The sequence below is a fragment of the Tamandua tetradactyla genome, chromosome 3, assembly GCF_023851605.1.
Source record: "Tamandua tetradactyla isolate mTamTet1 chromosome 3, mTamTet1.pri, whole genome shotgun sequence".
NCBI classification, from domain to species: domain Eukaryota; kingdom Metazoa; phylum Chordata; class Mammalia; order Pilosa; family Myrmecophagidae; genus Tamandua; species Tamandua tetradactyla.
Genome location: NC_135329.1, coordinates 206,912,379 through 206,924,519, shown reverse-complemented (window position 1 = coordinate 206,924,519; position 12,141 = coordinate 206,912,379). Strand labels below are relative to the sequence as shown.

Below are 12,141 nucleotides of genomic sequence, written 5' to 3'. Positions count from 1 at the left end.
TGTATTTTTTTGTCCACATGATTTTGGAATTTTGCTTCCTTGTGAAAGTTTAAGGTATAAAGAATTCCCAGACTGGGCTTTTCTTGAGAGACTCAAAGTCTAAACGTATACAGGCAAACCTCGGAGATAGTGTGAGTTCAGTTCCAGACCATTGCAAAAAAGCAAATATGGCAATAAAGTGAAACATATTAATTTTTTAGTTTTTCAGTACATATAAAAGTTTGTATGCACTATATTGTAGTCTATTAAATATGCAATAGCATTGTCTAATAAAACAATATACATACATTAATTAAAATGCGACACAGAGACACACGATGAGCACATGATGTTGGAAAAATTGCACCACACATTTGTTCAACACAGGGTTGCCATAAACATTCAATTTGCACAAAATGCAATATCTGCAAAGTGCTATAAAATGAGGTGTTTTCATTTTTAAGCTGTCAGAATGCAATATACCAGAAATGGAACGGCTTTTAAAAAGAGAATTTATTAAGTTGTAAGTTTATAGTTCTAACTCCATGAAAATGTCCAAATTAAGGCATCCAGGGGAAGTTACTTTGGCTCAAGAAGGCTGATGACATTTGGGGTCTTTCTCAGCTAGAAAGGTAAATGGAATTTCTGCTGGCTTTCTCTCATTTCATAAGTCTTCCCCAGGGGTGTTTTCCTTCTGCATCTCCTAAGAACTCTAGCTGTGTGGGCTCTGTTGCCTCTGAAGCTTTTTCCAAAAATGATTCCCTCTGAAAGGGCTCCAGTAAGCAACCCCACCTTGAATGGGTGGAGACACGTCTCCATGGAACCCATCTATTCAAAAGTTACCACCCGAAGTTGGGTGGGTCACATTTTCAAGGAAACAATCAAAAAGATCCCACCCAGCAATATTGATTGAGGATTAAAGAACATGGCTTTTCTGGGGCACATGAGAGATTCAAGTTAGCAGATGAGGTATGCCTGTAATTGAATTGTATAACTAAAAATTAAATAGCAATCTTTATGGGCATTTAGTTTAATGTTACAAATACAAGCACACAAAACAATTCTACAAAGATTAGAATTAAAATAAAATGTAATCGCAGTCCTGTTTAATATTCTCATTTAAATCTTTATTTAAATGCGTTACACCATAGAGGATATAGTGTTCTCCTTATCTAGCTACTCACTCTCGCTTAACCATCTTACTTCCCTATTTATCTACTGGGAAGTTCTTAATGACTGTTTTGGTGCATCAAATAAATGGCTTTCACAGTCATCATTAATTATTGCCATGTTTTACTCCAGTAATAATAATTATACACTTCTACTTGGAATGACGGATAGAATTTCAAAAGATAAAGCCTATCAGAACATTTTGTCGCGCCCCCTAGCATGTGGCGCACCTACTCTTATTGGAAGCGAATTTGCAGACAGTAACACAAAACCATGCAGTGTCATGCGGCCTCCATCTTGGGGCCATCCAGGCCTCCACCTGTTCAGGGAGGCCACGGGTTTAGGGACGCCGGAAATGAGGCAAAGCTGCCATTCGGTATTGTCTCCGGGGGGTTGAAGGTGGAGCTGAAGAGCAGATTTTGCCGAATGCTGGTTCCTAAGCTGCATGTTGGTGCAGGCCAGCCCAGGAAGCAAGACTCCAGCAGGTGGTTGGGTTTGACTCAGTGTAGCTCACATGAAGAAGAGAGGAAGGGAGCACTGAGGAGGTGCTCTGGAGCCAGCTCCTGGGGGCCTCGAATGCTAACCCGGGGTGCCAGAACTCTACCCCTTGGAGGTAGAGCAACTGTCGCTGCGGACTCCTGGCAGGGCGTGGATGGGCGTGGGAGGGCCCCGGTCAAAGTGTGATCTGGTCTCCTCCAACCCGGACCACAGGAGTCATCTTCTCCTTTTTGACTCCCTGTCTCTTAATCCAGGATGAATTGGCGCTCATGGTAGACTGTACCAACAGCTACCAGGCCATCTCCAGAGGCACGTCCCCACCTGTAAGGATCTTTCCCTTTGTCAGGTTGTTGTGCCCCTTGCTAGAGGCTTATCAATTGCACGGATCTCTTCAAAGAACCAACTTTTGGTTTCGTTGATTTTCTGTATGGGCTTTCTGTTTTCAATTTCATCGGTTTCCGCTTTTTTCAAAAAATCATTTCTTTTCTTCTGTTTATGTGAGGTGTGTATTGCTCTTCTTTCTCTAGTTTCCTAAAGTGAAAGTTTATATTATTAATTTTAGATCTTTCTTTTTTTCTAATATATGCATCCAATGTTATAAATTTCCCTTTGATCACTGCTTTGGCTGCAAACTATACATATTGATAAGTTGTATTTTCATTTTAATTTATTTTAAAACATTTTTAATTTTCTATAGAGACTTCTCTAACCCACGTGTTATTTAGAAGTGTATCATTCAGTCTCCAAATATTCTGGGATTTTTCCAGCTATCTTTCTGTTTTTTATTATTAATTCAATTCTTTGTGGTCTGAGAGTGTAATTTATATAATCTCTGCTCTTTTGGATTTCTTATGTTCCATGTGAGCTTGAGAAGAATATATATTATGCTGTTTATAGACATGCCTTGGCCACCATACTCTATCTAAAGCCAATCCACCTGGTCCAGCCCCTAATGTTTATTAATGAAGGGTCCTGGCTCAGCCCTGAACTAACCTACCCGAAGTCCAAAGTTATCTTGATAAATGAAACTGGATCTAACCAAAATGGGCCTGCCTGACATGCATAGTAGCTTAGACTTTAACCTGTAAGTCACATATACCTCACTATAATACTAAAAATCATGCCCATCTTCATATTAAGGCCGCATTTTCTTACATACAGGCTGTGACTAAGCATGGAATAAATCTGCACATGCTCAATAATTAGATCTTCTCTAATTTTATCACCTGGAACCATTGTGCTCATTATCGTAAAACCTGCCCATGTTTTAATGCCATAAAACTATCAGAAATACTATAGTTTAGGGAGACAGATTTTTGGGTCAATAGACCATTTGCTTTCCTACTATGTGCCTAGTAATAAACTTTTTCTCTCTTTGAAACCCCTATATTAGGAATTGGTCATTTGAGTGCATGGGCAAAAGTATCTACTATCTTTGTCCGGTAACAATTGGCGAATCTGGTGAGACAGTCAAAAGAAGCAAGGAGGCCATCTGCCTGAGGTTCTGGGGTCCTGGTAAAACAGGTAAGCATGGAAACTGAGCCTTTTGTGGTCACTCATTGTGCTGGTTTGAATCTGTGGTGGACTCCAGAAAAGCCATGTCCTTTAACCCTCATTCACTATTGCTAGCTGGGAGCTTTTTGATTGTTTCCATGGAGATGTGACTCACTCAACTGTGGGTATTAACTTTTGGATAGAGGGAGATGTGACTCCACCTATTCCAGGTGGGCCTTGACTGGAATCCTTTAAAAGAGGAGACATTTTGGAGACAGTCCTTCTTAGAGCCATGACACAGCCACAAGGACTGCAGAGTCCACCAGCCAGTGATGTTTAAAGATGAAGAAGGAGAACGCCCCCAGGGGAGCTTCATGAAACAAGAGCCTGGAGAGAAAGCTAGCAGAGGTCGCCATGTTTGCCATGTGCCTTTCCAGTTGAGAGGGACACCCTGAACTTCATCGGCCTTTCTTGAGTGAAGGTGACCTCTTGTTACTGCCTTAATTTGGACATTTTTGTAGGCTTGCTTTAATTGGGACATTTTCATGGCCTTAGAACTGTAACCTAACAATTTAATGAATTTCCCTTTTTAAAAGCCATCCTGTTTCTGATATATCACATTCCCGCAGCTAGCAAACCAGAACATTAGTCTAGAGGCTCAGTAACCAGCGTTTCTCTGTTCTACGGGTATTCCACACACTTTGGAGCCTTAAGAAGCTTCAAAGAAATTGTTTCCAGTTCAAAGTCTGGACATCTAAATGGATGAATGGGTCTGTTCTAGTTTGCTAGTTGCCAGAATCCAATATACCAGAAGTGGAATGGCTTTTAAATAGGGGAATTTAATCAGATGCTAGTTTACAGTTTTAAGGGCAAGAAAATATCCCAATTAAAACAGGTCTATAGAAATGTCCAATGTAAGGCATCCAGGGAAAGATACCTTGCTTCAAGAAGGCCGATGAAGTTCAGGGTTTCTCTCTCATCTGAGAAGGCACATGGTGAACACAGTCAGAGTTTCTCTCTCATCTGGAAAGGTACATGGTGAACACAGTCAGGGTTCCTCTCTCAACTGGAACGGCACATGGTGAACATGGCGTCATCTGCTAGCTTCTTCTCCTGGCTTCCTGTTTCATGAAGCTCCCCGGAAGGCATTTCCCTTCTTCATCTCCAAAGGTCGCTGGCTGGTAGGCTTCGGCTTCTTGTGGCTATGTCATTCTGCTCTGCTCTCTCTGAATCTCTCTCTGAATCTCCTAAATGTTTCCTCTTTTATAAGACTCCCAATAAACCAATCAAGACCCACCCAAATGAGTGGAGACATGTCGTCACCTAATCCAGTTTAACAACCACTCTTGACTAAATCACATCATCCAGGGAGATGATCTGATTACAGTTTCAAACATACAGTATTGAATAGGGATTATTCTACCTTTATGAAATGGGATTTTGATTAAAACATGGCTTTTCTAGGGGACATACATCCTTTCAAACCAGCACAGGGTCATCAAGGTAAAAGTGGATTGGGGAGTTAATATGGCAGTTTGGGTCCCGTAAACTTTGGCTTGGGTTACGCTTCTGGAATGATCCCCCTTGCTCTGATGTCTACACCTGCTGTTTTCTGGGTGTCATTCTATATAGGGTTTGAGGCCCTGAGCTGAGTTTGTCTGCTGTGTGTGTATACTCCTGGAAGACAAGTAAGACTGTTCAACTTTTAGCCAGTGTGTTACCTAGGTATAGTAAGTGTTTAAAGCTTGTTTAATTGGTAATTAGTGTCTTAAGTGTTTAATGCCTGCTTAATTGTTCCTGATGTGTTTGGTCTAGTTATTAACTGGTGTGTTATTTAAATATAATGTGTTGATTGGCTTTAAATTTGTTAGTTGGTGTCCTACTGCATTTGTATTGATCAAGTATTCCTAATTGCTTACTGATTATGTAAATTCTTTAAAACAGAACCTTTGGGGTGTATTAAAATTAGAAAGATTTGAAAAAAGAATCTTAAAAAATGAAAAAGAAAAAAATTTAAATAAAATTAGAAAGATTTTAGTCATGAGTTTATAAAAAAAGTTTTATTTCTATAACATAATCTGGCATCAATAGAAGATTAAAATGAAAAAATACTACCATTACAGTTAAAGTTAAAGATATTACAGTTAAAATTGTTCTGCAAAAAGGTAGAAATGGGATAAGATAAAGCTTGTCCATCTCTTACTTGTCTCTCTCAAAAGTATATCTGTGTTTCTGTGTAACTAACTTAGTATTTGTGTCCGTCCGCCTGTTCAGTATATATTCTCATACCTCTGGATGGTAACAGCAAATTAACAAAAAAAATTCTTAAAGAGCTCTACTTGAACTGCTTAGAAATAAGTAAGCATGTTTATATAAATACATACATTAGTACTTCTGAAGAAAATAAAGGAAAAACTCTCTGAATGACAAGGTTCAAAACTTAGTTTTGTAATTACTGTAAACACACCTGGACATTAGAAAGAAACTGCCCTGGAATTTCCCTAAAGTGCAAAAGGTTACCGCTGGAGGCAAAGACCTTTTCCAGTTGTTCCAGGGTCACAGCTTTTAGTGAAATAGATATAATAATTGGAAATACTTAAGAGAAGGGCATGGGAACTCTCAAATCCTCATCCACCCTCACCTAAAGCTTTTTATCCAAGTTCAACAAACCAGACTCCATTCTTTCTGTGCAACCCATCCCTGCCCCTGGGGCCTGAGAATCCAAAGGAGACATAAGAAAAGACTGGGTGCAAAAAGATGGGGGAGATGTGGTTTAATTTTTTTGTTTGTTTGTTTGTTTGTTTTTTTACTGGGCCTGGAGATTAGAAATAGCAAGCACAGAAAGTGCTGCAGAAGAGGTCAGGTTTGTTAATATTATTTTTTTCCCAATAATACCTTCGCACTGGTAACCATAGTAATTAGATCATTATTAAAACCAAACAGCCTTGGGATAGGAGTAACTAAATAAAATCTAATTACTGAACTTCAGTAAGTAAAATGAAAGGTCTTTGAGAACTTTGGGAACGTTTACCTGGATTTAGGCTTAGGACAAATTAAACAATTGCAGTATTTTTTCCAGAACTCAATAGTCAATGTACTTTTACAAAGAGTTTATTTATATTCTGGTTAGAATATACTTGTACCAGGGCATAGTGTAAGAGTAATCACAAGGGAATAAAAATACTGAAAGAATTTAAAAAGCAGATAGAAAAAGAATAACTTAAGAAGACCTCATGGCCATTTGCTAAGACTTTTAAATAAGGAAGTAGCATTTGAATAAATCACGCTCTGAACGAGTTTTTTAAGAAGCCATACTTTAATTTTGTAAACTAACATATTCCTGGTATTATTCAGCACTTGGGAGTAATGTTAAGAAAAATTTTAGTCTTTTTTTTTCTGGATATAAATCCCTTAAATATTGAAAAGCTGATTATATTTCAAAGTTGAAGCTTTTCTGACCTTTGAAGGTAGGTCTGGATTAAACTGAGAGATTTCAGATATATTGCAAAGAAATCATTTGTGTGTTGTGATTATAAAGTATATATATGCTTGGCTGTGTTCCAAACTCAATCATAAATTTGTTCAATTTTCCATTTTCTTGTAGGACGTCTGTCTCTTTTCCCCTTTATAAATACTGTTATTAGAAGGAAGTATGCATGTTCAAAAAGCTCTGTGAAATCATTATCAAATTTATTTCTGATTCTATGCAGTCTGGATAAATTAAAAACTATAGGTGGGGTAGATAGTATCTTTATAATTTCCCATACTATGATCATCATATTCTCTGAATAAAAGTAAATTTTGTTTGTACACTGAGGGCAAACCCTGAATGAGTTTAGAAAGTTATAGGTTTATAAAAGTGAATTTTGTCTGTCATAGTCAATGCCGACCAAAATTTAATAAGCCTGTTCATCATATATTTAAAAAAGAAAGCTTTTATGTCAATCTGGGTATGCATACAAAACTAAAGTTTGGTTTTTCTCCCTGTTAAAATAATATGGATTGTTAGTCTGCTCTTTCCTTTTGGTACCAAATTACTTTATCTGAAGGAATGGTCCAAATGAAAGAACTTGGCGGGTGTTGATACAACCTATAGAAAAGGCAAAGGTGAATCCCACGCACGTGCAGGGCCGAGTGGACCGCAGAAGCCCCAACCCCGTGGCCCCAGGAAGGTGGCCCGAGGCTCAGCTCTGCGCCTCGCTGCTTCCCCGCGTGGGCTTGTCAGGGAGACCATCTGCCAGGCCAGATGTGCCCCCAGCTGTGTGGGTCGGCTACGTAACTGCCCGATTCTTCGATGGACTTCACCTGCTCCTTCACATAAGCGTCTCGGGGAAGCCACACAAGTGGGGGCCTCTTTGTCAGGGCCAGTTTGTGCAGTTCCAGTCGTGACTGCTTCTCCCTTCTCCCCAGGCGTCAGCACTCTCCCTCGCATCCCGCCCGCTCTCCCCGTCCTCTCGGGCTGGTTTCTTCATGTCTTGGAGGAAGAACAGGCCACCCCGGGGGTTCTGCAGCCTCCTGAGGTTCTCAGCATGTTCTCTCTCCTCCTGAGATTGGTGAAGAAAGTATTTGGCAAAGTTCCTCAAAGCCCCATCATCACGGCAATGGTAAGACGTGGACAGGTGGGCGTGAGAGGGTGGAGCTCCCCGTTGACCTGGTGGTGATGGGGCCTCTGAGCCAGGTGTTAGTCCGGGCACACCTGCGGTGGGGAGGTGATCTCACGGCGGGCGGTTGAGCAGGGGTGGCCGAGGGCTGCTTGGGGTGGCCGGTCACAGGGGCCAGTGCCGGTTCCCTGCCGGCGCTGCTGAAGCAGGAAAACCACGGTGACTCTCTAAGAAGACATCTGCCCTGGGAATCCGCTTTTATTTTTTTTCAATAGCAAATGCAGAATTGTATTATCAGATGAAAATTTGATGAATCTCAATGTTTAAAACTTACATAATACATACAATCTATTACTTACTATTACAAGCCATTTAGAAATATAGCCTTAATACAAAATATTTCAAAATGGGTAATACAAAGAGCCATGGACAAGACAGAATTTGACACGTTTACAATTATTTTCAGTGACCTTAAAAACAGTGCATAAACCAACTGCTTTGATTAGTCTGCTCCTAATGTAACATTTTAAAAAGTTTTATTTAATTATCGAAGTACTCTCTCTGGAAAACAAAGATTTTACATCAGAGTAATATCCTTGTTAATGGTTATGTTGGTCTTATCCTTTATTTCTGAAGACAAGTCTCCTCACTTTTTTTTATTAATTAAAAAAAATTTTTTTTAAATACCAAAAAACACCAAACAAATGCAAACATTCATAACTTTTGATCATTCTGTTCTACATATTTAATCAGTAATTCACAAAGTTGCATATTCATCATCATGATCATTTCTTGGAACATTTGCATATATTCAGAAAAAGAAATAAAAAGAAAACAGAAAAAAATTCATACATACCATACACCCCACCCATCACCAGCATTTCACTCTAAATTTATTTTAACATTTGTTCCCCCTATTATTCATCTTTATTCCATATGTTTTACTCGTCTGTCTGATAAGGTAGATAAAAGGAGCATCAGACACAAGGTTTTCACAATCACACAGTCACACTGTGAAAGCTATATCATTATACAGTCATCTTTAAGAAACATGGCTACTGGAACACAGCTCCACGTTTTCAGGCAGTTCCCTCCAGCCTCTCCACTACATCTTGGATAACAAGGTGATAGCTACTTAATGCGTAAGAATAACCTCCAGGATAACCTCTCGACTCTGTTTGGAATCTCTCAGCCATTGACACTTCATTTTGTCTCATTTCACCTTGCCCCTTTTGGTCGAGAAGGTTTTCTCAATCCCTTGATGCTGGGTCTCAGCTCATTCTAGAGTTTTTCTCAATCCCTTCATGCTGAGTCTCAGCTCATTCCAGAATTTCTGTCCCACGTTGTCAGGAAGGTCCACGCCCCTGGGAGTCATGTCCCACGTAGACAGGGGGAGGGTGGTGAGTTTGCTTGTTGTGTTGGCTGGAGAGAGAGGCCACATCTGAGCAACAAAAGAGGTTCTCTTGGGGGTGACTCTTAGGCCTAATTTTAAGTAGGCTTGACCTATCCTTTGTGGGGTTAAGTTTCATATGAACAAACCCAAAGACTGGGGGCGCAGCCTATAGCTTTGATTGTCCACACTGCTTGTGAGAATATCAAGAATTCAACTTGGGGAGTTGAATTTTCCCCCTTTCTCACCATTCCCCAAAGGGGACTTTGCAAATACTTTTTTATTCACTGTTCAAATCACTCTGGGATTTTTTGGGGCATTACTCTGGACAAACCAACAAAGTCTCATGTCCTACTCAAGGTTCCATGTACTTATGGTGTTCAATTAAGCTGTCTACATAAGTTATATTAGGAAATGCACTAGTCAAAATATAAATTTTGTACCAGATAAACATTTTTTGCTGTAGTCTCACACATAAGGTAAAATTTTAAAATATTACCATCTATTTTCAGCACTCTGCAGTAATGACATTCCTTTGTTCTTCCTTGTGCAAAAACATTTTTTAAATGTGTGCATTTAGTCACTATCATTATACACTCTAGGCATTCCTAGATTATACCATCTCAGTCTTTATCGTCTATCTTTCTTTCTGATTTCATTTGAGCCCCCAGCCCTCCTCCCTCTATCATTCACACATTCAGCTTCATTCAGTGTTTTAACATAATTGTATTACAGTTAGGTAGTATTGTGCTGTCCATTTCTGAGTTTTTACATTCAGTCCTGTTGCACAATCTGTATCCCTTCAGCTCCAATTACCCAATATCTTACCCTATTTCTATCTCCTGATGGTCTCTGTTACCAACGAAATTCTCCAAGTTTATTCACTAATGTCAGTTCATATCAGTGAGACCATGCAGTATTTGTCCCTTTGTTTCTGGCTAATCTCACTCAGCATAATGTCCTTAAGGTCCATCTATGTTGTTACATACTTCATAACTTTATTCTGTCTTACGGCTGCATAATATTCTTTTGTATATATATACCACAGTTTGCTTAGCTACTCGTCTGTTGATGGACATTTTGGCTGTTTCCATCTCTTCGCAATTGTAAATAATGCTGCTATAAACATTGGTATGCAAATGTCCACTTGTGTCCTTGCCCTCATGTCCTCTAAGTAGATGCCTAGCAGTGGTATTGCTGGGTCATATGGCAATTCTATATTTAGCTTTTTGAGGAACTGCCAAACTGCCTTCCACAGTGGTTGCACCATTTGACATTCCCACCAACAGTGGATAAGTGTGCCTCTTTCTCCACATCCTCTCCAGCACTTGGCATTTTCTGTTTTATTGATAATGGTCATTCTGGTGGGTATGAGATGATATCTCATTGTGGTTTTGATTTGCATTTCTCTAATAACCAGGGAAGTTGAGCATCTTTTCACATGCCTTTTTAGCCATTTGTATTTCCTCTTCTGAGAAGTCTTTGTTCAAGTCTTTTGTCCATTTTGTAATTGGGTTGTCTGTCTTTTTGTTGTTGAATTGAACAATCTCTTTATATATTCTGGATACTTGACCTTTATATGATATATGATTTCTACCTCCCATTGTGTAGGCTGTCTTTTTACTTTCTTGACGAAACTCTTTGATGTGCAAAAGTGATTAATTTTGAGGAGTTCCCATTTCTTTCTTTCTTCAATGCTCTTGCTTTGGGTGTAAGGTCTAGGAAACTGCCTCCTAGTATAAGAGTTACAAGATATTTACCTACATTTTCTTAACAGTTTTATGGTTTTAGATCTAATGTTTAGGTCTTTGATCCATTTTGAGTTAATTTTTGTGTAGGGTGTGAGATATAGGTCCTCTTTCATTCTTTTGCATATGGATATCCAGTTCTCTAGGCACCATTTATTGAAGAGACTGTTCTGTCCCAGGGGAGTTGGCTTGACTGCCTTATCAAAGATCTGTTGTCCATAGATGAGAGGGTCTATATCAGAATACTCTATTTGATTCCATTGGTCAATATATCTATCTTTATGCCAGTACCATGCTATTTTGACCACTGTAGCTTCATAACATTCCTTAAAGTCAGATAGTGTGAGACCTTCGACTTCATTTTTTTTTCTCAGGATAGTTTTAGCTATTTGGGGCACCCTGCCCTTCTGGATAAATTTGGTTGTTGGTTTCTCTATTTCTGAAAAATAAGTTGTTGGGATTTTAATAGGTATTGCATTGAATCTGTGAATCAATTTAGGTAGAACTGACATCTTAGCTATATTTAGTCTTCCAATCCATGAACACAGTATGCCCTTCCATCTATTTAGGTCTTCTGTGATTTCTTTTCACAATTTCTTGTAGTTTTCTTTGTATAGGTCTTTTGTCTCTTTAGTTAAATTTATTACTAAATATTTTATTCTTTTGGTTGCAATTGTAAATGGAATTCTTTTCTTGATTTCATGCTCTGATTGTTCATTACTAGTATATACTAACACTACAGCTTTTTGAGTGCTGATCGTGTAACCTGCCACTTTGCTGTACTCATTTATTAGCTCTAGTAGTTTTGCTGTGGGTTTTTCGGTGTTATTGACATATAGTATCATATCGTCTGCAAACAGTGAGAGTTTTACTTCTTCCTTTCCAATTTTGATGCCTTGCATTTCTTTTTCTTGTCTAATTGCTCTGGTTAGAACTTCCAACACAATGTTGACTAACAGTGGTGATAGTGGACATCCTTATCTTGTTCCTGATCTTAGGGGGAAAGTTTTCAGTTTTTCCCCATTGAGGATGATATTAGCTGTGGGTTTTTCATATATTCCCTTTATCATTTTGAGGAAGTTCCCTTCTATTCCTATCCTTTGAAGTGTTTTCAACAGGAAAGGATGTTGAATTTTGTCAAATGCTTTCTCTGCATCAATCAAGATGATCATGTGGTTAAGTCTCCTCACTTTTAAGGAAAAACTTAAAAAATTTGTTTTTTCACTTGAAAAGTAAGGTGCTAAAATCATTTAACGTATTG

General features: G+C 38.8%; 1 protein-coding gene across 1 annotated transcript in view; it reads left to right on the top strand.

Annotated features, from left to right (window-relative positions):
• The window catches only part of LOC143678206 (uncharacterized), a 52,636-nt gene that overhangs the window by 17,408 nt on the left and 23,087 nt on the right, over positions 1-12,141 (top strand). Inside the window, exons 2-3 of the mRNA XM_077155408.1 lie at positions 3,041-3,171; positions 7,552-7,745. Coding sequence (XP_077011523.1) covers positions 3,060-3,171; positions 7,552-7,745 — 306 coding nt within the window. The 5' untranslated portion in view covers positions 3,041-3,059. The remainder of the gene's footprint in view (positions 1-3,040; positions 3,172-7,551; positions 7,746-12,141) is intronic.